We start from the raw sequence: 27,848 nt of genomic DNA on the forward strand, positions 1-27,848 counted from the left end.
TGGTAGCATCATAACATGGTAGCGCCAAATAGTTGCAAATTTCACCAACTCAATCATATACAGGATCTCAATATCATTATGGCTTGATTACTAGCCTTTGTATGACTAAAGCCACAGCTGGATTAGCAGCCAAGGAGAGGAGGATGTTCCAAGAAGTGTGTGATAGTACATTCCTGGTGGTTGATGTAAATTACGAGGAAAAAGAGGGAAGATATGTAGTGGGGAATGTGGGAAGTGAGGGTATATGATATGGTGCAATGGTATTGGTATGAGCGAATGAACGGAATGGTACAGTGGAATGACAACGAGAGAAATGGAATTAACGAGATGAAGATTCAGCCCATAGGCGAGTGATACCGAAGTGAAACAGAATTGAAGACAAGGTCAAAATATGAAAAGTTTCAGGATAAAGGAGGTAATGTGGTATTTAATGGTGTCTCCATTAGCCCATTATCTTATTGAATACATGGATAGGTGATAGATAGAGTTACAAGGGTTTAAAAAGTAATAGAAAGTAGGCACTTGATGATATTTGATGAGAAGGTAGTATCCTCGTAGAAATGGTTAGACATAGAATACCTAAAGGTACAATGATATGCTATACGAGATATACGGGATTTTCACCTTCAGCTCCTTCATCTCATTCACTATGTTGAGTAATAATGAAGAATTGTTAGAAGACGAAAGCTTGAAGTACAGCGTCACTGGATCACCCGAAGTAACTCTCTCAAGCTTCTACTGCGGTGCTCTGCCATCTCAGGTTTAAAAGACATCGCTGCTCTCCAGGGTCCCATGTCAAATCCGTTCCAGGCCACGTAAATTCAGTAAACTCTTTCGCCCTAACAACTGTGCTCCAACCTGAATAAGCACGAACTTACAAAGCACTCATAGCTCTACTATGCTCCAGCCCTCTAGTATAGGCAGTGCTGTTGTAAAGCCAACTCTCATGATTCTCTCTCATAGTACTGTGACTACCCCCATTTTGCAGCCTGTGCTCTTCACTTTCTATGTCACTACATTTTGTACCCTTTATTCATATCAGAGAATAATATAAAGTATAATTATGCCATCTTAGTACTTGAATATCAAATCGAGGTTTGAATGAGTTATAGTTATCATCTTCGAACCCATATAACTGCTCTGCTGCCCTCTTAAAGCCATTTTAATCTTTTCAATTGTGTCATTGCAGTCAATTAGGCTCAATTTCACTTCGGTCTATCAACACTCACTTTGACTCTACTCTACTATCTAGCTACTACAAACCTCAGTCATCAACATTCTCTGTCTTTTAACCATACTGTGTCATTAGAGGCTTTACCATGAACATGCACTGTCATTAAAAAAAGCACTCTATCAAGAACACTCTATAATGTACCTACTTTACCATAAACATACTGACATAAATATACTCTTTACTAAACACATCCAATATATAAATAAATACACTGTAACAATAAATACACTGTGACAATAAATACACTGTGACAATAAATACACTGTGACAATAGATACACTGTGACAATAAATACACTGTAACAATAAATACACTGTGACAGTAGACACTCTCTAACACACTCTTCCATCTCACGCACACAACAACACTCATACAATTCTACTGTGTCTCTCTCTCTCACTCACAAAACACTCTTAAGTTCCTCCCTACACACTCATAACTCCACAGCTCTTTTCTCTCAGTATATTTCACACTCCAGCCCTCACTACGTTTCTACAGCTCTCGTCATTACCCTACACACCCTCTGTCCATCTCATAATATTCTACACACTCTCAGTACGTCTGCCTACTTCTTCCTACAAACTCACTACTTTCTCTCTCCATCTCACTCCTACACACACCACTTTTCCCTACTAACCCTCACTAAACCTACCTAAACCTACCTGAAACTCTCCCTACACACTCTCCATCACACTCACACTCCCACCTCACCACAGTAAACACACACACTCTCATTTCTTCCTCTACCCTACCTCATTTCGTCGTGTCCCTACCCACACATCGCAAAGGGGAAATCGCATTTTCCATTTTCCATTTTCATTTTTCACAGAAATCGCCGATGAGTTTTTGTTGCAAACAACGGTTGTTCTTCTTGTTTGGTCCCCAGCGGTTAACGAGTTAGCTACGAATTAGAGGATATGTCAGAAGCAGGAGTCAAGGTCTTTGTTAGACCATTAAGCGACGAAGGTACGTACGATTGATTCCCCAGAAAACGCCGCCGCGAATCCCAATTTCTCGGTTGTCACCAGTTACAACTGGCCCAGCCAGTAATACCGAGAAATCGACCCAAATCGGCCTACAATTCGCCCAATTATCATCTACTAACACTAGCAGTTCAAAGAGAACAAATCGAAGATCACTTCCAGAGTGCTGGACCTATCTCCGACGTGTTGATCTTAAGAGGCTTTGCCTACATCACCTTCGAGAACGCTGACGATGCCACCCGTGCCATCGAGTCGTTCAACGACACTGAGTTCGACGGCCAGCAATTGCAAGTCGAGAAGGCCCGTGAAAGACCAGAGGACACCAGAGGAAAATTCAGAATCAAGATTTCTGCTTTGCCAGATGGAACCGCATGGCAAGACTTGAAGGACTTTGTCAGAGACAAGACTGGTTACCAGCCTAACTTTGCCAAGGTCAACAGAGACTTCGAAACCGGTGAGGTTACCGGTTCTTTGGAGCTCTCTTCCGCCGAGGAGTTGGAAAAGGCCATCCCATTGTTGGACAAAGCCGAATTCCAAGGTTCTGTCATTTCTGCTGAAGAAGACACTTCTCCATTCGTTCCACCAGCCAGAAGAGGTGGATTCAGAGGTGGCCGTGGTGGTTTCGACAGAGGTGGATTCAGAGGTGGCCGTGGCGGTTACGATAGAGGTGGATTCAGAGGTGGCCGTGGAGGTTTCGACCGTGGTGGATTCAGAGGTGGCCGTGGCGGTTACGACAGAGGTGGATTCAGAGGTGGCCGTGGTGGTTTCGACCGTGGTGACCGTGGTGGATTCAGAGGTGGCCGTGGTGGCTTCAGAGGTGACCGTGGTGACTACAACAGAGATGACAGAGACTCCTACGTCCGTGACAGATCCCCAACCCGTTACTAAGCTATTATATGAAGTTGTTTATTCAAGGACTGTTCAGAGCTTGAGTAAGTTCCAATTACTTATCAGATGGTAAGGCTTGATTCGATAATACTAAGGTTATGATGCAGTTGTCAATAACGATGTTTGCGATGGTGTTTCCTTTTTTATTGTTTATCTTTGCATCGAAGAGAAAGAAAGTTTGTATTATTATGGAATATATACTATGTAAATGATCGTGTATGTGGGAAGAGAAAACCCGTGGTTGCATTTTCTGACTGAATCAATTCTTTCGAGTCATTGCCGATAGTGACACCAAAAATTCTAATTTATGTTTGACTTGTTATGAGGAGTGGCTTCTTGGAGATATCCATTTGAGTTGTTATGTTGTAAAGGAAAGGCAGACGAGTATGAATTCTGTTATGAAAGTTTATCTATTGTTTCACCATCCATTCCATTCATTGAATCCAATTTCGATCCTAGCCCTGTTTTGTCGTTGGTCCTGACCTAGACTGAAAGTAATTTGTCTTTTAGATTTATGATTAGATTTACGATTAGATTTATGATTACGATTTACGAATACGATTACGATACGATTTCTATTACCATTTACGAGGAAGGTCAGCTTAATGACTGATCTAATAACCTCCCTATGGATCTCGTTGACTGAATCCTTAGGATGTAGTCCATCACTTTCTTGATTTCATCACTTGATGCCTATCACTATAAATAGGCCTGTATAATTGTTCATCATGAATATGGCTGATGAAATATGAGATCATTTTGAATGATATTCTATATATATCTCTTTCTTCTTATGACAAAAGATAGCAATTGCATCTTTGGTAAGTCAGTTAGACAGTAAGTCAGTAAACCAAAAGGAAAAACTTGTTTTGTAGATTTGTAATGACTCAGCTAGTGAAATACGGTGAACATCCATTACAAGAATTGAAGATTTTCAATTACAATGAGTTTAATACCAAGACTCTTATTGTAGTTCATGGAGGAGGATGGAGAGATCCTCGAAACTCATACAATGACTTCAAAGACTTGTCCAATTACGTTGTCAATGACAGAAAATTGGGGAATGAACTCAATATTATAGGAATAAACTACAGGTTATCTCCAAGGTTTAAGCATCCTTTTCATGTTATAGATTTATTATATGCCTTGAATTATATTCAGAAGCACTACAACAAAAATAAAGGAGAATTGCTGTTGCTTGGACATTCGGTGGGAGCAACGTTGCTATTACAGTTGCTCAATTATAATGACATAATTGGCATAGGAATCGACGAGTTGAAGGCACAGCTGACGGATACTTCCGATGTGCCTCACGCTAACGAATTGGGCCGGTTATATGATTCGACGAAGAAGTTGAAAATTACCAATTACTTCTTCCTCGATGGTATCTACGATGTTAAGGATTTGCTACTGGAGTATAGCTCCTACGGGTCATTTGTGAACGTAGCCTTTGTCTCTGATGTTAGCATTGAAGAAGCTACACAAATTTCTTCTAAGAAGATTGGCCTTGAGAAGCCGTATGAATTGGTCGGTGGGCAGTTCCACATTCTCCATTCGTCAGAAGATGAGCTTCTTTCTATTAGACAATCTAACGGGTTCAGAAAGTATTTGGACTCCAAGGGAATACAATATGAGTTCAAGTATGAGCCTTGGGGAGAACATGAACAAGTCTATAAGAGCAAGGCTGTTGCTGATTATATCCTTGGAGAATTACAGAACTTATGAGAGGATAAGAGGGCGAAATTGAGGTTAAGTGTTGATAAATGAGCTAATTGAGCAGTGGGAGGGGCAATAAAGGGGGGAGATGGACATGTGTATCAGGGTAACTGACCGAGTGGTGGCCCCAGTCTTTCAATTTAGCAAGAGCAAAAAGAAATGCCTTCAGCCAACATAAGTTAATTATTTGAGTTTTGCCAGCTTTGGTTCTATATTTAAATAGCGGTATTGAAGATATCACGAGAATTGCTCAAGAATTGCCCATTCAGTGTCTCCCATGGCCAGAACTGGGGCAAATCATGTTCATGGCTTTTATTATCGCTGTTTGGAGTTTTTACCTGGTGTTGATGACTCTTTTTAGCAACTTTTCCTTATTTAGATCCAATTTCCATAGAGAATATACTTTATTCCCCCTTAACGTTCAAATCTACGGGGAGGGGGAACTTCAAGTTAATATACGTAAAAAGAAGAAAACAGAGCGGTTGCAAATGACACGATATTGACACAACACAGACTATCGACCTTTAAGTTTCGTATCGACCCCATATAAAATCTAGAAACACGATTTCGACTCCACCTTTTCAATGCAAAAAACCCCAAAAAACATAGTTTCCACTTCTTTATACTACCCCCACCCCCGTCATTCTCTAACCTCTTTAGTATATCATCATATATATCAGCATCACCACTCCTCTCCAATCTATGCAATCGTTTCTATTTGGCCCCAAATACCCCTAAATTTATTGCACCCAAATTGTAACTGTGTACCCACTGAAACACAATTTTTTCAAAGAACACATAGCACACCAACTTGATATCTACACTAACTTCACACCAATTTCATAACAACACTAACATCATATCAATACACCACTATCACATCACATCAATACACACAGTAACGCACATCAACACAGACAACGCAGACAACAGGAATACCAATACACAACAACATCTACAACGCAAATCAAAAAAAAAAAAACATTACCCATACTTCAACCACAATTCACCATATTAATAACCCATCGTACCTTTACCTTCTACTTCTTCATCACCTTCTACCTCTTCACCACCTCCAACTTCATCACCATCTACCTCTCTCCTTTCCACCCCTCCTCTCCCAACACACCTCTCCTACCCCCATTTTGCTGCAAATCGCTCCTGCCGCAGGGACGTGCACCCACCGTTTTCCCGATCCTAAAATTTTTCATTTTTTTTCACGTCTCTGAATGATAGCCATTTGAAGAAAGAAGGGCTCCAACACAGCATTTATAGGTAGTTTTTGATATTAAGTACCACCTCCAAAGCATATACAAACATAGCTACAATGTCCACTTCTGTCATAGGCTCGTGGGCCGACGTCGGCGATGAGTTTTCCGCCCCAGATATCACCACCAACCCAGACGGAACCAAGACAGTTATCACATTCAGAACCAACCAGGACGGCAAAAAAGTCAAGATAACCCAGAAAATTAGAGAAGTCAAGGTGCAAGAATTCGTTCACCCATTGATTGCTCAGCGTAAGAACTGGAAGAAATACGGAAAGGAAATAAATACACCCCCAGGTCCAGACACCAGTACCACCCAGCTCGGTGAGAAGGTGGAGTTGAAGTTGGGAACACAATGGAAACAAGCTGAAAAGGAGGAAGAAGAGGCCAAGGAACAAAATAGAGCATCGAAGATCTCGATTCAAACCATTCGTTGTAGAACTTGTGGAGGAGACCATTATACTTCCAAGTGTCCTTTCAAGGATACTTTGGGTGCTGCTCCATCGGCATCTGCACCAGCTGAAGCTGAGAGTGCTGGTGACGGTAACGCTCCAGGTAAGTACGTTCCAAGACACATGAGAATGGGCCCAGACGGAAAGATTCCATCCAGAGAAGACAGAGACGACTCCACCACTTTGAAGGTTTCGCAGTTGAACTCTTTCGTCGACGAGGATATGTTGAGAAACGAGTTGTTGGCCAGATTCGGTCCATTACAGAGAGTCACTATCGTAAGAAACAGAGAAACTGGTGAATCCAGAGGTTTTGCATACGTGTCGTTCATTACTGAGGAGATGGCCCAAAGAGCATTGGATGCTTTGAACGGTAAGGGTTACCACTCTTTGATCTTGCACTTGGAATGGTCTAAAAAGAAGACTACTGCTCCACCTTCTTAAATAAGTTAAGCGAAATGAGGTGAATCCAAAGTGCTAAGAGAAAATCGTTTCAAGCACTGGAGAAATTGTGGAGATGATATGAGTTTGAGGTTATCAAGTTTGATGCTGGATACCTCTCATTTTGTCTAATTTCATCTGCAACACAGTATATACGCATTACATTCTGTATTTTAGTCTATTGCTAGTTATAGTTCAACAAATATTTAGTCAGAAGAAGATGTAAATGATGCAGATGATGCAGATACTGTAGAGAGATGGTATTTGATATTGTGACGACATGGTGGTATGGTGGATACCTTTGATATGGAGTTTTGTGTTGGTAATAATGGGCCTTGGGAACAGTAAGGTGTAGCATTATCATTCATTCATCAGCGAAATCACTTGGAGTACCTTTCCTGAACGTATGTCAGCTAATTTAGGTAAGATAATCTTAAAGGGAGATTTTTGTATCGCTTTTATATCTTGTTATTTTCCACGACGAAGTTTGTCCATACGTTGCTAGAGGCGTTCATCATACCAGTGAAACTATGAAACGATAGTGGTGTTGGACTCGTGGAAAGCCAAAAAAGACCACACGAAGACTTGAAAATGAATCTTAAATTGTACCAGGAATGTCTACCTCACTAGAAAATACAGAGTGGACACTCTCAAGTGCCATTTCCATTACAACTAAATGCCATATAATGCCATATAATGCCATATTAAAGCTATAGCTGCAAATCGGTATCATAGGGAACTGCATACGGGGACAAACAAACAGCGGCATGGATGTCTATAAACATAACTCAAATGAAATGGTAGCGCCGTTTATTATAGTCAGACGATTTTAAGGTAAGGGTTATTTGGCAGTTACATCAAAATGAATCTTGTACCTTTTAATGAATAGGTGAATTCCTAATCAAAACAGATTAGATATCGGAAATCTCACTTTTGCTCATGGGATTAACTAACTAAGATCACCGCCAGAAATCTCAACAAAATAGCTAACTTGTACGTACCCCTTCACTGGCAACAAGTCACTAGTCACATACTCATCGCTTACTGACAGAACTTCTGCAGGAACTTTTCACTCACAGATATTTTTACTTGACGAGATTGAAGAGAAGGAAGAAGAGGAGGAGGGAGATTATAGAGGAAGAATAAGCACTGCAAGTGTAACGAATATGAGAATGAATAGAATGAATGTCAGAAAAGAAAAAAAGAATTAGAATGAGTTTTAACATTTGAATAGGATGCAATATATACATTTATATATATATGAAAATACCTCTTTACTATATTTGGCAATGGAACACACCACCAGGCACGGTAATTTGTACACCGTGTGAGATTCTAGCGAGACTCAGTAAATCTTCGTCGGTGTGTACCGAGAAAGTTCTCAATTTTCTGGTGTCTTGGCAGTACCGCCGGGGGGTAGGTATGCGAAGAGTAGTAGTGACAAAGAGGTGTCGGCAGCAGACGAATGGAGGATGCAAATAAAATAAACCGAGAAGGAGCCGTCCGCAGGGACACCCGTAGGCAGCTTGTGAATGACTGTTAATATCTTTGGCAGTAGATATATGACAGGAGGCAGAAGCCAAGTCCGAATGTAACACTAACTTGCTACATGTGGTTCCAAATTGAACGTCAGCTCTGCAATCCTCTATCGCTATTATGAGTATACTTCATACATTTTCCTTTACATTCTCCCACTAAATTCAGTTCATTCCCGTGCGTGTTCTCTCGCTAGAACGCCCCCATTGCCGCCCCTCTCACAACACTATTACCCCCGCATCTGCTAGCACGGGCCTTACCGTTCCTCAATTTGATCCGGCGGTTCCTGAGCTCGTGCCGGCACTAAACGTAATTCATTGCAGTAGTCCGAAGAGGCAGAGAGCAAGTGTGTTGTGGTCCGGTAGCAACTATGAGTAGAGTGGGTAGCAGTCAATTTCGAAGGCAACCATGGGGTCATTGATTGGAGATCTTCTACCGGCCGAAGTGAATAATCCAATAGAGATGTTTCAGGGTTGAGTGGGCCCCCGGCACAAAGCGATTTTTCACGACGAGAGACGGAGAGAGTACGGTAAGTAGAGAGGGAGTGTAGAGATAAGTTTATATTGAATAGTTATATAGTATAAGTGTGTATTGTGTAGTGAATTGTGTAGTGAAGTTTGGAATTGTGCAGCGTATTATGTATTATGTATTACGTAGAGTAGATACAGCGTAGAGTAAAATTCAGTAAAAGTGAATAAAAATGTACAACGCAGAGTGACCATTGGCTCACGACCAATTGAGGACTATAATGACGGAGGCTATTATAATATATTCTTAAAGAGTGAGAGAGATTGGACATTGGAGAGTATAGACCATTTTCAATTTTTTTTTTTACCGAGAGTAGAATAGAATAGACAGTGAATTGTGAACGGTGAATGGTATAATGTGAATAATGTGACCGGCAATAGTGTTTTAATGCGTTTTAATTAGCAGCACTGTAGATTTTTCTCGTACTATTTATTACCTACTTTAATAGTGTGTAAAATTGTATAGTGTTACATTATAGTGTTAGATTATAGTGTTAGATTATAGTGGCAGTTTGTACTGTATATTTCATACTCTGTTATATACTCTGTACTCTGTACTATATAGTCTATTCTATATATTCTATACTCAATTCTATATACTATATGCTCTATTCCATATACCCTATTCTATATACTCTGTACTACACACGTTATTCACTGTAACACTGCAACTCTTCATACTGAATATTTCTTACAACATTATTTACATTATATTGTATAGTATATACATTATATACATTAAATATTGTATATATTCATATTTTCATATAGCCATATTTTCGTACTTTCATACTTTCATACTTTCATATTTATATGATATAAATTCCTTTCAACTTTTTCCATACTTTTTATTCATATATATCATATTTCATATATCGAATTCTACATATACATATAGTTTACTATACTACACTATATATATATAGACATTCCACATTCCTATCCTCATCTTTATCTCCATCTCCATCTCCATCTCCATTGCACCCCGGTTACTCCGTAGAAGCCGCTCATTGCTCCGTTGCCCTTCTTTCCTTGTGGTTGTCAAATATTTATCCCATTGCTGTCACTGTTCCGTTCACTGGTTGCCGTCAGTACTGAAAGACTCGTCCGTGAATTAGAGTAGCGTCACGAAATCCTCCTCCTACAAATACGACCATAGAACATTCCATCGGTATTACAACTACAACATCTTTCACAGTACAACATCTTTCACAGTACAACATCTTTCACAGTACACTATTCCACACTACACCATTTCAACTGGACATCTCATTGTCACCTCACCATTTCACCACTATGCTGTTGCACCAGTAGCAACAATACTATTCCTTACACAATTGATACGAGTAAAGCCGCCAATTCCATTGTCAGTTAAAATCTACTGAAATAATCTACTGAAATATCATACCCAACTGCTAAACTAAATATCCATTGCCATGGCTCAAGCTCAGTTGGTAACACCGCCTTCATCAAAGGCTTCGTCTTCCTTCTCCAAGTTCTCTCCAACGAGTTCCGAGTCCCAGACGTCTCCTTCTAAACGAGGACTCTTTAACAAGATCCTAAGAAAACGGTCGACTCTGTCAGCTCTGAAGAAACTGCCATTGGCATTCACCTCATCCGCCTCTTCCAATTCTACCAAAGTCAATAGTATAACCAATAGCGAAAGAAGTGCTAATGTGCCTACATCAAATGGCTCTAATCCCAGAAAAGTTCATAGAACTGGCAGTGTTAGAAGCTCCAGATCCTCCAAACAAAGAAGTTTATCGGAACCAGGTATTATTGACGATGACACTGCGAGTTTATTCGACGACGACGCTGATAGCGAAGATGATAAAGACGCTCCAGCAAATTACGATTCGGACTCTTCATTCAATCTGACCTTGTCCTTAGGACATTCTATATCCATCGGATCCATAGAAAAGAGCCGTCCAGCAGGCACATTAGATGCTCCCGGTTACGATAGCATTTATAACGAGAAAGTCAAGTTTCCTACTCTTGAAACTAACAATTTGGATAACGTTCCTACCAATGTGCCTAGAGATGAGGATGCTCCGTGGGTAGGACTAACTTATGAAGCCCTCATAGCTCCCAAGTACACAAGAACGTCCAAGCGTAACAAACACAGTCCCAAGGTGTTGAACAACTTATTTTTAGCTCAAGAGCTCAACCCAAGTGAAAAACTCGACAAAAGAAGTAGAAGCAAAACCAACGAAGTCGAATCACCTTCTAATGGAAGCGTGTCAGACGATGAAACTGCCTTAGCTTCTGACTCTGATAGTGCGGAGCCTCTGAAAGATGTCGAAGATCCAACGTTGAATGGCTCCGAGATTCTCGTCATGGAGTTTAGTAGAGACGGTATGTTTCTTGCGGCAGCAGGACACGATTCTAATATTACAATATGGAAGGTGATATCTTCTCCATTAGGACGTTTAGAATATAAAAATGCAGAAAGAGATAACAAGAACCTGTCAAAAAAGCTGAAAATCAGAGACGAAGCTGTATATACCTCGGCACCAGTTTTCCACCAGAAGCCTATCAGAGTCTTTAAGGGACACACAAACAGCATTTTGACACTTGATTGGAGCAAGAACAACTTCTTGATATCAGGAAGCATGGACAGAACTGCGAAGTTGTGGCATGTAGATAGAGAAGAGTGCTTAAAGACCTTCCAACACGAAGATTTTGTCACCACTGCAAAGTTCCATCCTACTGACGACAGATTCTTCTTAAGTGGTTCTCTTGATAATCAAGCCAGATTATGGTCAATTTTAGAGAACAATGTTGCTTTTAATAAGAATTTGGGTGATGATGCACTTATCACAGCCCTTGCATTCACACCAGACGGAAAGTATTGTGTTGTTGGAGGGTTCAATGGTTCAATTTTTGTCTTAGAAACTAAGGGATTGTACGTGATTAACCGTTCAGAGATTAAAGAGAAATCAATAGTGCATCCATTCCAGAACAAGAATGGTAATAAGATTACTGGAGTGAAGATTTTCGAGAACCCACACTATAAGGAGGTCGAAGGCGGTGATCCATTGCAGCGCTGGACATTTTTGATTACTACAAATGACTCTAAGGTAAGACTAGTTTCATCTACACTGAAGAAACTAGTGACCAGATTTAAAGGTTTGACGAATAACAGTTCAGCCATTGTGGCATCCATGACAGACGATTATCACTATATTATATCTGGTTCAGAAGATCACTGGTGCTATGTTTGGGAGAACAATAATTCAGTCATTAACAATAAGGTGAAAGTGGCCATTAGAGACCTAGTGACTGAAAGCAGGCACCATATCTCCGATTTGCTGCACAAACACAAAAGATATGCCAAGTTCATCCAAGATAATAAATTTGTTAAGAAGGTCTTGGAAGATGAAAATGCTCCTTACGAGTTCGTTTCGAATGAAAACAACAGTTACACTGCTTTCCACGCCCATCATTCAAAAGTGAATGTGGCCATTTTTGCGCCCGAAAATACGAAGAAGTTACTTGAATTGTCTGACGATATTATATATGACTTGGTCAGAAGAGGTAATGCTTGCAAGTTCAAAGATTCGGACAAGTCCGGATCAAAAAATTGTGAAAAATGTGCAGTTGATCCAAGGACGTCAGCAGCAGAAGACAATGAGCTTACTAATGGTCATATAATCGTGACAACAGATCAGTACGGTCTCATACGAGTTTTCAGACAGGATTCAGCTTATAAAATACGAAAAAGATTTGTCGAGATTTACAAGCAAGGAGAGCGTCGTAATTCAAACCATGGTACCAACTCTGATATTAGCTCTCCTCTTGTTTCGGTCATCAGCAGTAATGCCATGAATCCAAGTCTCAATAATCCCGTGGTTTCTGCAATCAAGGACTTCCCGGGAGTTGGCAGGAAAATCTCCCGTCACGGTAGAAGTTTAAGTCCCAACCCTTCAGAGGCAATTTTCCACATAAAGAACAAGCTTCCAAATAGGAAGAAATTGTCACCTAGTGGGTCTCTGTCATCACAGGCTGTTGTCATGTTACCAAGCTCAAGCAAGGCAGACTCCCAAACTTCAGTGCCAACTGTTCTTTCTTCCAGTTCCATGATGAATGTCAAGCATCCGAAGACAGCGGTCGGAGGCATTTTTGATAATGACGACGCACTTCGTGTTCACCGTGAAGCAGTGGCAGAAGACGCAGCTCGTAGAGCCAGCCAACTTGAGCTAAACGGCTCAGACTTTACCTTGAATGTATTACCTTACAAGTCGAAGGACAGTGCTCTTAGTGAAGCCATTCCAGGTGTTCCAGTGAGCGGGAACTCTGAGTATTTCCCAAAAATAGAAACTGAAGCGAAGGTGCCTTTAATTGTTAATACGACTTCGGAAAATGGTTCGAATGAGGCCGAGATTGTTCACTTCAAGACACCAACATCTTCGTTACATGCCGACAGTTTTTTGAATGAGGAGATGGACAAAATAAAGCTCGAACCCACCCGCCAGTCCAAGCATAGAGGAAGGAAAAAACACAATGAATGACTTTAGTCTTAAACAGAATATCAGGAGTACAAACATTATTTATTTAAATGCCAGGTTAGGCAACTTCATATACGATATTTAATTTTTTTGGTTCAATTAATAAATGTAGATTGGATAATATCATGTTCGTTGTGTTGATACAGTTACAGGTTACACATCTATTGTCGATGTCTATTAAACATCCTAATAATATACAGACTTATACATTTTTCCAAGTCATACAGCTCCTAACCAGACCAGTATTGGTAACTCTTAGGCTTACTGACACTTACAGGAAGCTTATCGTTCTCGATCTGGCTTGTCTCCTGCTGATCTACCTCCACCATCTCTTCATTATCGGTGCTTTTAACAGGGTTTAATGACTTGTTAATTTCGTTAACTCTTACAGGCTTGATCAAATCATCTAGCAATCCAGCTAATTCTGGCTTCTCAGATTTTAATTTTTGGATCTTCTCAAATTGGACCCATCTTTCTATCAAAACTTGCTTACGCTCCAAATTCAATTGGTTTTCAACACGAAGCAAGCTGTCTTGCAAAGCATCAATTTTGCTGAGTTTATGATTGAACTTTTCCAATGTCAATTCTATAATTTGGTTGACCAAATTTGTCTCCTCTAAAACGGTTTCTTTGAGGTTCTCTTGTGCATTTTGTTTTAATACAGCTCTTCCAGCCTCGTCACTAATTAATTTTTTGACAACATCTTGGATCAATGTCTCACTTGAAACATCACCAGCCTTTTCCGAGTTTTCAGTTCCATTAATGAGTCTGTTCAAGTACTTATCTTCAATAGGCAATTGGATGAACTTGATTAAGCACTGTTCTTTTGCCTTGGTGCCAACATGCTCACTGATTTTTTCCCATTGAGAGTTGCTGTTGGCGTTGATACTTCCATTTATGGATGGTGCATCATATGTAGCAAACATTTCTATTCCTTCCAACAAGAGCAATACCTCTTGCTCAGTCCATTCCTCAAGATCATTGTTCTTTGATAATTTTACGAAATCTGATGATACAAAATTCAGCGGGAAAAGCCCCTGGTCATAGCAAATTGTGCAGAGGATGCTGGCATTGTTAATAGTAGAGCTTGGGTTGTGAGCATACGATTTGATTTTCAAGTTGTGGTAACGCACCTCAGTGGAGTCCTTTCCACATATACTACAGGAGTATTGAACTGCGTTGTTTGGTCTATAACTGGCCTTTTTGCTACCAGCAGTGTAGACATTACGTCTCACTTCGAGGTTAAGAGGCAAAGTGTTAGTACTCTTCTTGGAAACTTCTGATTCTGGGGATGACGGAGCAGGGTATGGTAAAGAATTATTTTTGGAGTTGGATCTAGTAACTTTGGCATTCTCTGGAACAAAAGGCACAAGTCCTGTTGGCGAGTCCAAAGTTATTTGGAAGTGACCAGTATACTGAGGGCCCACGATGGAGGACTTTGTTCTAGGATCGATCTGATAGTTGATGATTCCCCATCTTTCCAAGAATTGATGTACTCTGATGATGGTGGTGACGTCTCCGGCCAAGTTTTTACGAACAGCTGTTACTGTGAGATATTCACGAGGACTCAATCTGTATGTATTGACAATGAAGTCTCTGATGTCTTTGTATATCTCTTCCGACTTGTAGACTGACTTTGGGGCAGACTCGTTGAAGAAGTCTGGGAACAGTTTCTTTTCAATTGAGTGTACGTTATCCAAATCAAACCACTTGGAGAATGATGGAATGACAACATGAGCGGTTTGTTCTGCCAAGTAGATCTTGGCCTTTTCCTGTAACTCTGCCTTCAACTGTTCCACGTCCACTTTGGGGATGTGGTCGTCGTTGTCGTCAGCCTCGGAGAGTTCATTTTTGACCGATTCCGATTGGGCGGCTGGGGTTTCCTCGGCAAGAGGTGTTGGAGTTTCGACTGCTGGAGTTTCTGGTTCTATTGATGACATTACAGGATCTTTTGGGTGGTAGAATATATGATACGGCGGCTAAACGCTTCAAAGTTGATGTTTACTATGATGGCAGCTTCTTTTTGCTCCTTTTGAATGTTACCACTAACAAATGGTAACAGTAATAGTACAATGGATGTAAAGGGGGAGACTAAAAAACAGTACGGCGACGCGAAATTCTTCCTAAAAAGCACGTTCTTTATCCACAAACAGCCGGTGACTTCAACAATCGATTGTTTCAGATACGATTGCTACTTGTACTAGCAAAGAAACACCAACGACAACAAGTCTCTGAGGTTAAAGACTGGCGTTTGTTAGTTGTTTTTCTCGATTTCGAGAACGGGTTTTTTTCTGTTGAGCTGGTGAGATTGGGCAGAGGACACGACCGGTTGAGTTAGTGAGGGAAGAGGAAAACACGGTAGATTAGTGCTGCGGCAGGGGTGTGAGTATTTAAATGAGTTCAAAAGAGAAGAGGAAAATAAGTTGTGAGAGGGTGAGTGAGTGAGAGGTGTGTAGTGAATGAAAATGAGTGAGGATTTGTGAAGCAGTTTTTTGCAGTGCAGCAGTGAGTCTAAGAGAGCAGTGGTAAACAATAATGTGCAATAGTTACAGTAAATTCAGTAATGTGAGTGCATGAGAGGAGTTTTATGTGATATGAACTTGATTTTATGTATGTACTGTGTTATATATATTCATAGTGAAAATATGTCAAGTCTGCTGTGTGGTGTGTGTTTTGCATATTCTGCGGAGGAACTGTCGTATCGTATTTTGAGACAGTGTAAAAAGAGAGAAGCATTATGATACATAGTACATTGTATATAGTCTATAGTATATACATAGTCTATAGTGTAAATACAGAATATATAGTTATAGACATAGTCTAAAATGTGTATATGCATAGTCTATAGCGTATATACATAGTATATGTATATCCATACATGGTCTATAGTATATTGTATATAATACATAGTATATAGTGTGGAGACATAGTATATAATATATAGTATATAGTATATCATACAAAATACATAATATATAATATACAATAGATAAGAGTGTAGTTTATAATACATAATAATGATTAATTTATAGTACAGTACATGATACACTTAACTTAATATATATAGCATGATGCCATAATACATCCATATCATAATATATCCACAACATAATACATCCATTACTTAACATATAAATTACTTAATACACCCATTATCCTTACTTAATATAGAATACCATTACCTGGTGAACAACACATTTTCACATCACTAAGTATCTTAAAATCATCAAAGGGTCTTTCTTATTCTTTTTCCTTCTCTTTCTCTTCTTTTCCCTTCTTTCACATTTTATGTCTTCCAACTTAATATAAGCATACTACTTAATACTACCTCCTCTTCCTACAACTTCACTCTTCAATGTCATATAGAATTGTCATATAAAATGTCACATATCTCCTACATCACGTGACACACAAACAAATACGCGTCTCGATTTTATACGGCGGGTAACTGTGATCTCTTTTGTTTTAGTTATGTTTTTGTTAGTGTTAAATTACGTATTTACAGTTCTACAGTTGAGTCTTAACTACTAATTAAACCCAGTTAATTCTCTATTCTTTCATACTTTCGTTACTGCCCCACATGCCATCGACAGCCATAAGACGTCTGGCAAGAAATGCCGCCAGAAACCTCGCGGAAACATACAAAGAGGTAGACTCCGATTGTGAATCAGACGAGTCGCAACAGTCAGATCAGAGCGATTACGAAGAAGCCAATACTTCGTCAAAAACAACCAAAAAGAGATCAAGAAAAAGCGCCATAAAGCCATCTGCAAAAAGAACCAAAACAACCAAATCAGGCAAAATTTCAAAAACCAGCTTGGCCAAAAGAACCAAAAACCTCGACCAGTTGGAAGCAGAACTCGTAGAAAATCACCTTTACCAGGCATTAGCACAGCCAGAAGTAGATATTCTGGATTTAGCGTTGGAATGGGTGGACTCCTACGTAGAAGATGCCGAAGAGAATTCAAATGAATCCGTTACCGTGTTGATCAATTTGTTGTTGAGAAGTTGCGGTTCACTCCATCTCTTCCAACCACATGATTTAGTAAATTTGGAATCAGCAGGTGAAACCGTCGGGGAATTGGTGATAGCATTCACCGAACAACAATCGCATAAATATCCATTTAAGGCATTACCAATTTTCAGAAAGAACGTGTTAAGTTTCTTTGAGCAGACTATACAAGTGTGTCATGAGAAAGGTTTGTTGTATAATTATGAACACAATGACGAAGACGAACAAGAAGAGTCCTCCTTGTCCTCGCCATTGATGTCTCAGATCCTCACTTGGATCTCATCCTTAAGTTCCTGCACTATTCGACCATTGAGGTATACCTCTACTGTAGTCTTACTCACAATTCAGAACCAGCTCTGTCACGTTATAAATAATGTGATAACGGCATTGGATAAAGCTCAAAAGCAATTATCAAGAACTAAAAAGACAGCTAAGTCGAAGTATGAAAGCGTAAGCAAAACCGTTCAAAGCTATCATAATCAAAAAAATACTATTATTGAATATTTCAATGAGATTGGAAACATAACCTTAGGTCACAGGTACCGTGACATAGATCCACTAATCAGACAAGAGTGTTTAAAGCATGTCAGTCAAGCAATGATAATATACCCTGATCATTTCTTTCAAGCCTCCTTCTTGAGATATTTTGGTTGGTTACTATCGGATCCCACAAACGCAGTAAGAATAGAAGTGACCAAGGTACTTTTAAAGTTGTACAAAGTCTCTCACAGCAACTTGGGTATTGGCTTTAGACAATTCACTGAAAGATACAAAAAGCAGATCATTAAAATGAGTAGAATAGACAGCGATGTTAATGTCAGGTTCAATGCCATCGGTATATGCTGCGAGCTACAGAATATCGGTTATTTCGAAGAGCATGATAATCTTGAAATCATTTCAATTTTTTTCGAAATAATTCTTGACTCAAAACTGATATCAAAGGTGAATAGCCACAGAATGAGAGCTGAATTGGCTAAGTTCTTAAGTATTCTTAATGAACAGTTTGTCAAGGAGCAATTGGAAAAGTTCTCTATGTTCACAAGGAATTATGAATCGAAACAGTTCGGTGATGAAGAGGGTCAATTAAAGATCAGGGACTGTTTAAAGATAAAAAGTTTAATACTGATTTTGAAGAACACTACATCGTTTTACTTGGGAGCCGTGCATAAAACAGAGTCCGCTGAGAAGATTGCAGCCGACCTTAAGGCTAAGAACGTAATAAGCATAATCTTTAGCATCTTGTATCAATTACCGTATTATGCCAACACATGGGAGTTTTTGATCCGCTACTTGCTCTTGGATTCATCTTCAATTAAATTTTCACCAGTGGAAGGTTCTGAATTCGGAGAGGACAACCAAGAAGTCGAAGAATTCAAGCTGATTATTGATTTGTCAAAGGATGAAAGGCTCAACAGATTATATTTGTTAAACTTCATTGACGGCGCCTTTAATAATTTAATAGCAACTAAGAGCAAACAAGAGGAGCTTTCTTCTGTCATCTTGGTGAGATTAGTATCGTATTTGCCCAAGATACAGTCGATACTGATTAAGTACCCTGATCCATTAACCGTATTTTTGAAATTGTGGAACTTACTTATCGGTGTGCCATTGGATACGTTAAATTTTTTCTCGATTTTCAATAGCTTGAACCAGACGCAAACATATAATGATATCAACAAAGAGTTATTAAAATTCTATAAGAACTATGAGTTTGTGGAAGAAAATGATTCTGATTTGTTGCAACAATTTGACTTGTTGTTTGGCAAGCTTCTTGAACATTACGATGGTCAAGCAGGAAGCATAAACGTTTTGACATCTGAAAATAAACTCCAGATTCAAGACTTCATACGCGAGTTGATAGAAGAAGTCAAAATTGGTACAAATAATAGAAGTGACTTCGAGGAAGACGAAGAGGATGGCTTACGAGTTCAAAGAAATATCGTTGAGAATGTAGCCCAAATTTCGCAACCAATCTTGAAGTTAAGAAGACTTGGTGACGCTATTGATTTAAACGAATTCTTCGATACAACTTTGGTAGATCACATTGTTTTCAAGTTGTTGAATCGATTCGATGTTTCCCTTTTAACTCACCAATGGCGCAATAACTTAATAGCCAACTTCAACTCCTTGATATCTGGGACCAAAGATATACTCGACTTAATTCTTATTCTCCTATCATGGAAACTTGAGAAATTGATAAAGCTAGAAAGCCACGAGTCTGCCCAATCCGAAGTCGACATTGAAGTTGAATTCGCGTACACAAATGAGGTAGTCAATGCTTTGCTTAAGAATATTCTGGCCATTGATTCTACAATCAAAGAAATAGCAGATCAAGAAGACAACAAAATACTTACCCATTTGAATGACTTAAAGACAGTGTACGCTGTTAAACTCATCGACTTACTTGTATCCATAAAGATATTTTATATCAAGTTCGATTCCACTAAAAATAATTTCAGGAATTTTGAGGATTATTTTGGTAACATGGAGGAAATGGGCAAGTATATCACTAGAATTATTCCTCTGGATGTGCAGTATCAGCTTTTGGAAAGCTTCTTATACAAGGAGGCCAGATTAGCTAGTGTTAGAGATGTTGATTTAGATAGAGGAGATGAAGAGGATGTCAATTACAATGATTTAGTTAGAGAAGATGATGAAAATGGGGTGAATTCGAGCCGTCTGAAAAGCGTCTTTGATGATTCCGATAGTGATGCAGATGAGGAGCAATCATCGAACACGCAGAAGAAAGCCGATCTGGATAAAGTTGCAGCTGAGAAACAACAAAAACAATGGCAGTACGAAAAAGACTTATGCGTATATACTGTGAAGTTATTCTCGTTGATCAATACGTTGATGGTCAACCAATTTATTGCCGATCGGATTAAACTTAATAGCGAAAAATTTGGGGGCGTCTTTTTGAAGATTGTGCAACAGAATGAGCAACAACAAGAAAAAGAGTCTACAGCATTGGTGGAGGCACCAAGTGAAGATGTTCCTGAGCCGGAACCAAGAAATGTAGAGGTTGGTCTGGTTAATAGGGAACCTGTTGCTAGTGTATAGTTGACAAAGAAGAGATGAAATTAAACAACAATAGTAAAGAGCCCTGGTGACAATCACGACTGGTTTCCAAATGTAGTAGATGCATTAGATTAGATAACTCTGCCCTAAAAATAACCGTATACCTGTGCAAAACGCATGAACGGGCTCAATTCATACCATTGTTGTCTCTTTGATCCTGCAAAAGTCGTTCTATTCGCTAAAAGATACTTCACGTGGTGCTACCAGCAACAGCTCACCCGTCTTCATTCCCAATCAACAAACTCGAAAGTTTTCAACTAAAACCGACCCACTTAACTATAAACGAGACGGCGCTAAAGAATACACTATTCATATGTAGCCAAGAATCTCATCATGTACCATGCACACCAACACTGCAGTCAAATGCTACAACAATTACACTCCCAACTGCGCAGGAACTCCACAATACGACTGTCGGATATTGGATTCCCAGAAAGACAGCCTTCTATTCGCTGGAATATACTAGCACTCCACCTCCAATTCTTGGCATTCTGGCATGCCCAAAGTGCCAGCTCGCTACTAAATTTTTATCAGATACATCAGAAACCGACTGCCTTATGCTAAACATGGAAAAAATTTTGGTGAGAACGAGGAACTGGAACCGGCGCCTAATGCAGAGACTGTTTGAGCATCATTTCTTCTGCCGGCATTCCTATTGTGACATAAAACTCTACACAAAACTCTAAAGCTTGCTAAAGCCCCGTTTTCCATCTATGCTCCAGCCGTTCAAAGGCACCCCCCAAACTCCCTCTATACAACAAGAAAACATGCCATCTAGCCGTTTATGCCCCCTGGTCAAGATTCCAAGACCCATCATTTGATGTAATTTTCAACTCGGACACTTGTGCCTCAAAAAACTCTTGGCACACATTTATTTTATGTCTGCACCAATCAGTTTCAACATGCAATTTTTATCTGATTTAATTTTCCAAGAAAACCACGGGACTTGTGAAAAATTTACCGCCGTATAGACCCATTGTTTGTATATTACGAGAAATAGATATATATAATTATATTTACATATATATAGAGTGGTATTCCGCTGTGGAAGTGACTCTAGACAAAGTCCTCTACTCAAATTGCAAGCGAAGATCCGTTTTTTTGTTTTCTCTTTATTTCTTTAATTCGACTCTTAGCTCATCCCCCCCAAAACCCCTTTTAGTGAGTTTCACCTTTGTCTAATACCAAAAACCCCCCTCTATCTTTGGTATCTAGCAGTGAACTCAACCAATTGGATCATTTCGTCACTAGCTATCTTCAATTGAACAAGTCAGAAAAGAGAGAAAGTTAAAATGGCCAACAACGTTTTCAACGTACAGGTGTTCTTTGTCGTGTTCAGAGAATCCTTAGAAGCCGTGATTGTGGTTTCTGTGCTTCTTGCTTTCTTGAAGCAAGGTTTAGGAGGCTCCGCCGATGACCCCGTTATCTACAAAAAGCTTGTTAAGCAAGTCTGGTGGGGTGCCTGTTTGGGTGTCTTAATCTGTTTAATTATTGGTGGTGCTTTCATCGGTGCTTTCTACGGTTTAGGTAAAGACATCTGGGGCAAGTCCGAAGACTTGTGGGAAGGTATCTTCTGTATCATTGCTGCCGTTTTGATTTCCGTCATGGGTATCCCCATGTTACGTATCAACAAGATGAAGGAAAAGTGGAGAGTCAAGTTGGCTCAAGCTTTGGTCAAGAAGCCTTCTAACAGGAAGGACAGATTCAAGGTCGGTTACATCTCCAAGAGATACGCCCTTTTCATCTTACCTTTCATCACTTGTTTGAGAGAAGGTTTGGAAGCTGTTGTTTTCGTTGGTGGTGTTGGTCTTTCTCAACCAGCCACTTCTTTCCCACTTCCAGTTGTTTGTGGTTTGATTGCCGGTATTATTGTCGGTGTCTTGTTGTACTTCTTCGGTTCCAGTTTGTCATTGCAAATTTTCTTGATTATTTCAACTTGTATCTTATACTTGATTTCCGCTGGTTTATTCTCCAGAGGTGTTTGGTTCTTTGAAAACTACAAGTACGGTAAGCAAACTGGTGGTGATGCTTCCGAAGGTGGATCTGGTCCAGGTACTTACGATATCTCCAAGTCCGTCTGGCACGTTAACTGTTGCAACCCAGAAATAGATCACGGTTGGGATGTTTTCAACGCCTTGTTCGGCTGGCAAAATTCTGCTACCTACGGTTCAGTAATTTCTTACAATATCTACTGGATTGTCATCATCTTGATTCTTGTTTTGATGTGGTACGAAGAGAAGACTGGCCACTTACCATTGACCAAGAACTTGACCTTACGTTCTTTGAACCCAATGTACCACATCAAGGGTAAGAAAAAGTTGGAGTTGACTCCTGAAGAAAAACAACGTTTGTTCGAAGAAGTCAAGAACCAGAAAAGAACACTGGGAACTTACGAAGAGGTTTCATCTGACGACAAGCAGATCACAGACGAAGCAAAGAAGACCTCTATTTAAGCTACAAGACTTCCTCAAAGGTTTACACACACACACATACAAAGATAAACTTTGAGGTTTCGCAGCCAAAAGGAGAGCCTTCATTGCGCTTTAATGGGATTTAATGATTTTAATTAATTGTGAACATGGGTCCAAACATGTATCTCGATAAGTATATAGAGCCGAGTCAATTTACGAAGCGGATTGTTATGGGGTTAGCAATCTGTTTTCTGAGGTTTTTAATTTTTTAATTTTTAGTTGTTTTTTATAATATTATACGGGTTATTATTATAAGAGTCAGTTCAAGTCTGTAAGTATTAACATAATTCAGTTATTTTTACCATCCAGTCTTTCTAGTGTATACTGTAGACGCTCTACCAATAAACTACGCAACTTCATGAATCGAAAGGTTAAAATGAGTATTATTTCATATATTATTCATTACAAGTAATTAGATTCTATAAAATGTTGCATGAAAATGCTTACTTACTTCAATTTCTTCTTGTAGTCGGCAAAAGATAACTTCTTCACAATCTTTGGAGAAGGTTGTTGAACAGGGGCCGGTTCTTCCTTTACCACTTCTTTCTTTTCGTTATCGACTACGACAGGTGCAGTTACGGTTGGAGCTTGCTTTATGTTATCAGTATCGACACTCTTCAAGGTCTGCGCTTTGACCTCCTCAACAACTTTGACAATATCAATAACAGCTACTGGCTTTTCTTCTTCTGTGACCATTGGAAGAGATTCAAGAACTGTGCTGATCTTCTCTTCCACCTCTTGGACCATTGGTTTGAGCTTCTCGTCTATGTTCTTTTCGATTCTTATCACTAAATCAGACACAATGGGGAAAGGCAAATCATCATCTGTAATATAACTTGATGGTTCAACCTTTACATGGTTGGACTCGATCTTCTCCATGTTGCGGAGGAGATTTCGGTTCTTGGAAATTAGTTGTTTCTTGTATGGCAACTTAAAGAGAGCAGTTGGCTTTGGTTCTTTAACATATTCCTCAACGTCGCTTTCCTTGGTTCCAACGACCTCCGCTTCCTTCTCTTCGATCATCTCTTCATCACTCTCATCTGCAGTCACAGATAAGTTCATTTGAATTATATTGTCTCTTTCCAACAATCTTTCATTCCAAGAGATGTACTCTTTCTCTCGACGTGGAAGAATCAATTCTTCCTTCGATTTGGTCAAATTAACGTTACTGATCGAAGAAGCTTTTCTAGTAGACCTTAATAGATAAGAAGTGGCCTTTTTAATCTTAAAAATAGCACAAGTGGAGAATCCATTAGCCGTCGAGCATCCGCATTCAGCAAAGTGCAAAATGTTGTCAATGTAAGTTATTAATGCAGACTTATCAGCATTTGACAACAACTCAAACTTCTCTGAGTTATTGTTTTTATACAACTTCAAAATGGGATGCTCGGGGTCCCACTCCCATTCTAAACGTAGCTCTTCATCTGCTGTCTCAGATTTCAATTTGATGGGCTTCGTTGTCACCACAAGAAATCTGAAGCTGTTGTCTTCAGGAATATAAATCCTTTCAATTCGGCAGTTGGAGGACGTAGGGCATGATTTCCTTATAAACCTTGATTCGTTACCCACAAACCTTGAGTCAAGAACAATGTCTAAAGGCTCGTTTTCATGTGTCTGCAAAGTAGATTTTAACACCTTGGGCTTGGTAACTCCCCAAGTGGAATACTGATTCACTGGATCCCTGACATAATTTTTAAACAAGTCAATTTCACCCATATATTCAATTATTGGAGTATTCTCGGCAATCGTTAACGATTCGTTACTAGTTGTTGAAACGAAAAGAGATAACTTAGAAATCCCATTGAATTTCTGCTTCTGGTTGTCTGAGTATTGCTTCACTTGAATAGCCGTAGTATTGACATTCGTATTCTTAGAGGCCGTGATTTTATTATGTTCATTCAAGAATTTCTGCTGATTTGGCAATATCAACTTACTGAGCTTTATAGCCTTAAACTGGCTCAAAGGCATAACTGTTATACCTCTTAACTTACCAGTTCCTTGCTCTTCTTTAGGTAAGGCAGAAAATTCTTTAAAAAAATCAATCCCCTCTTTGGACAAGAATTCTCTGATGGATTGTTTTTTGTAGTCATTGCTACGAAGTTTATAATACACCGACTGGTATGATTCTGCTGTGATTCCGTCATCCAAAAGTTCGTTCTCCTTGTTGGGTAACATGTCAACCGGCAGTTGACTCTTAACTGGAATGTCCATGGCCAAAATGTTATCTTTCCTTTGCTTGTCGGCTGCCTCAACTTTCCTCTTCTTGTCTGACTTTTCTGAATTCAGTTGCTTTCTCTTGGTTCCAGCCCCGGTATTCTGCTGCTTTTGTTTATTGTCTTGAGCGTCATCTGATTCCTCTAAATGTTGATTTTGTTGCTCTTGGCGTTGTCTTTGCTGTAACTCTACTTGCTTCTGTGCATGTAGCTGTATCTGCTCGAACTCTTGCAGTGTGGAAGGTGCTCTACTAAACTCACCGCCCAACCTCTCTAAAGTCTTGTAACGGCAAACACTTGGGTCGAACTTTCCCCATTTTTGCTCATCACAATAATAGCATGAATACTCATCTTCCGGAACTTCGTCACTCGTCTTGAATCCCATGCACACACAATGTTGCCATCTATAACAGACATCACACTGGATAGTGAAACCGTCATCATCTATGATTCCACATATACATCCAATGAGACCCGAGTCCGGGTCAACTTGATAGGAAGAAAGCGGTGGAACAGAGAAAGTGACTCCTTTTGCTTTGGATTCTTCTTCTTCTTGCTCCTCCTCATCATCCTGCTCTTGTATCTTAGTATCATCAGCTTCAGTTTCTAACTTTTCTTTTTCCAATTGCTTGTTATTATGGTCGGGTTCCTGTTCAATGGACTGTTGCTGTTCTATATTGCCTTCCGGGATTGCTTCACTCTTGCTAGCTTCGTGCTCTGTATGAGGTTGAAGTTCTATATCTATTTTATCCTGTTTCTCTTCTTTGATAGTCACCGGCGTTTCAAGAACTGTATCAGCTTTTTTGGTAATATTAGTGTCATTATTATCTTCGACGTCCGTTTTTTCGTCGTCAGTCTTCTCATCGTTTTCAGGTTCTGTCGTTTGGTCCTCTTCCTTTGTTCTCACAGCTATCGCTTGATCTGTTTCGCTCTCGCTACTAGAACTTGTACTCGTGCCGGTACCAGTACCAGTGCTGGAACTACTATTGCTATTGTTTTGTTGTAGCACTTGTTCTACTGCCCTCTTTTTCTTTTCTTCGACTTTTTCTATTGTGATCAGATTCTCAACTAAATGCTTCAAAGGTAAAGGATTGTCGGCAGCAGCTGCCAAAGCTGCTGCTGCTATTACAGCATTATTAGTGTTACGCTCCCCTGTTTGTAAGTTTATTCCTCTAGCCAACGTCACATTAGCAGTTCCTGGCGAGAGAAGAATCTTTCTATAAGCTGAAACAGGTCTCTTGTCCGTCTCTGGTGTTGATTTGGACCGTTTATGATTCTGGGTGAAAGAACCCTTTGAGGGCAAGTTGCTGTTGTAAGATGACGGAGGCGATACTGATTTGCGAGATGAAATAGGTAAGTTGTAGGGTACAAGAACAGGAGGCTGTACCTTGGTGGTCTGGATGGGGAATGGCATTTGCTGAGGTTCTGGGCTATTCATGAGAATACTGATGGAGCTCTTAACAGCAGGAGGCTGCACAGTAGTGGGGGGATGTATGGCAGTTTGGCGAGGTTGAGTTTGGATGTTCGTTTCTTGAGTTAAAGATGGGATTCTAGTTGGCGGACTCTTGGTATTATTCTTAGAGTTTTCAATTACGGCAGATGCTGTATTGGCAGGTATAGAATATGGTTGTGCTGCAGTTGGTGTTCCGTACTTATTAGGAGGATATTGACCAAAATTCGGTACAGCTGCACCCGCCATCGGTGAGGCAAATCCATTTGGAGGAGGCGCTATGTTCTCAGATGATGTTGTGCTGGTCACAGTACTAGAGGACGGCGTCGCCGTTACAGTAACATCTCCTGGAGCAGGGTGAGTTTCTTGTTGGTGAAGAATACCTGGTAGCGTTCCCACCGGCGCCAAAGATGGAGAGATGTTCACAGATACTGGAGAAGCAGTGTTTGCAGACAATACCGGGCTGTGGGTTGTAGACTGGGACTGTTGTTGTGGCGGTGGCGATACGTTCTTAATGTGCTGTTGCTGTTGTTTAGCAGCCACGTTGGCAAACATCAAGAGCGTTGAAGCATCTTGGAGGAGCTGTTCTTCCTCTTTATTAGTCATTCGTTACAGGGTATATTGGTGGAGATTCCAAGTGGAAATTCCTGCTGATTCGGATGATATTTCGCCCTTTTTATTGAAAGGAATGGACTTGAGCGTTTAGCTGTGATTGGGTAGTGAGATGGGATTCTTGGAGGTTCCCGACACGGTACGACGGTAAATAATACAGGAAGCAGAACGATCAAACCACGGTCAATCCGACTTCTATTCAGAAACAACACACACACACACACACACAAACACACACAAAGAGTGGTTTTTCACCCAATAAGATAATCCGACGACTTAAAACTTAGCCGCTTTGGTGTCTAAAATACAAAAATAAATCCGGCTCAACAATACCTGACCGTAGTTGCAATACGAAACCCAATGGTGACTGAATACTACTACAAACACGAATCACACGATAATATATATCCACACGAAAATCCAAAACAGAGCTAACCACAACGATGATCTTTCTTCGTATGG

The 27,848-nt window shown here is 39.9% G+C and overlaps 8 protein-coding genes across 8 annotated transcripts; 6 read left to right on the forward strand and 2 right to left on the reverse strand. All coding sequences in view use genetic code 12, as the record gives it.

The window, feature by feature from the left end:
• Window positions 1-2,100: 2,100 nt before the first annotated feature.
• On the forward strand, window positions 2,101-2,939 carry NPL3 (mRNA-binding protein; the record flags this gene model as incomplete). Its single annotated transcript, XM_064915776.1, has 2 exons — window positions 2,101-2,200; window positions 2,348-2,939. Coding segments are annotated over exons 1-2 (639 nt in total), but the record flags the coding sequence as incomplete, so codon positions are not given.
• A 929-nt stretch (window positions 2,940-3,868) lies between these two features.
• RJT20DRAFT_64665 (arylformamidase) lies at window positions 3,869-4,975 on the forward strand. The gene has a single exon (XM_064921093.1). It carries the CDS (start codon window positions 3,988-3,990, stop codon window positions 4,828-4,830), a length of 843 nt encoding a protein of 280 aa, XP_064772057.1. The 5' UTR covers window positions 3,869-3,987; the 3' UTR covers window positions 4,831-4,975.
• Window positions 4,976-6,078: 1,103 nt separating this feature from the next.
• On the forward strand, window positions 6,079-7,185 carry TIF35 (translation initiation factor eIF3 subunit g). Its single transcript, XM_064918005.1, has one exon. It carries the CDS (start codon window positions 6,149-6,151, stop codon window positions 6,980-6,982), a length of 834 nt encoding a protein of 277 aa, XP_064772058.1. The 5' UTR covers window positions 6,079-6,148; the 3' UTR covers window positions 6,983-7,185.
• Window positions 7,186-10,478: 3,293 nt separating this feature from the next.
• Window positions 10,479-12,794, forward strand: RJT20DRAFT_100732 (uncharacterized protein; the record flags this gene model as incomplete). The annotated part of the gene is made up of 1 exon (XM_064915641.1): window positions 10,479-12,794. A coding segment is annotated over one exon (2,316 nt), but the record flags the coding sequence as incomplete, so codon positions are not given.
• Window positions 12,795-13,666: 872 nt separating this feature from the next.
• Window positions 13,667-15,831, reverse strand: RJT20DRAFT_64811 (uncharacterized protein). Its single transcript, XM_064921094.1, has one exon. It carries the CDS (start codon window positions 15,488-15,490, stop codon window positions 13,781-13,783), a length of 1,710 nt encoding a protein of 569 aa, XP_064772060.1. The 5' UTR covers window positions 15,491-15,831; the 3' UTR covers window positions 13,667-13,780.
• A 1,243-nt stretch (window positions 15,832-17,074) lies between these two features.
• Window positions 17,075-20,798, forward strand: IRR1 (Irr1p). The gene has a single exon (XM_064921095.1). The coding sequence runs from the start codon at window positions 17,131-17,133 to the stop codon at window positions 20,620-20,622; it is 3,492 nt and encodes a 1,163-aa protein (XP_064772061.1). The 5' UTR covers window positions 17,075-17,130; the 3' UTR covers window positions 20,623-20,798.
• An 811-nt stretch (window positions 20,799-21,609) lies between these two features.
• Window positions 21,610-23,432, forward strand: RJT20DRAFT_131444 (FTR1 family protein). The gene has a single exon (XM_064918006.1). The coding sequence runs from the start codon at window positions 21,933-21,935 to the stop codon at window positions 23,091-23,093; it is 1,161 nt and encodes a 386-aa protein (XP_064772062.1). The 5' UTR covers window positions 21,610-21,932; the 3' UTR covers window positions 23,094-23,432.
• On the reverse strand, window positions 23,433-27,380 carry SET3 (histone-binding protein; the record flags this gene model as incomplete). Its single annotated transcript, XM_064915777.1, has 5 exons — window positions 23,433-23,642; window positions 23,748-25,500; window positions 25,582-26,039; window positions 26,343-26,795; window positions 27,009-27,380. The coding sequence occupies 5 exons, from the start codon at window positions 27,378-27,380 to the stop codon at window positions 23,559-23,561; spliced, it is 3,120 nt and encodes a 1,039-aa protein (XP_064772063.1). The 3' UTR covers window positions 23,433-23,558.
• Window positions 27,381-27,848: the final 468 nt, after the last annotated feature.

The sequence above is a fragment of the Scheffersomyces xylosifermentans genome (genome assembly GCF_036884685.1).
Source record: "Scheffersomyces xylosifermentans strain CBS 12540 chromosome Unknown RJT20scaffold_8, whole genome shotgun sequence".
Taxonomy (NCBI): Eukaryota; Fungi; Ascomycota; class Pichiomycetes; order Serinales; family Debaryomycetaceae; genus Scheffersomyces; species Scheffersomyces xylosifermentans.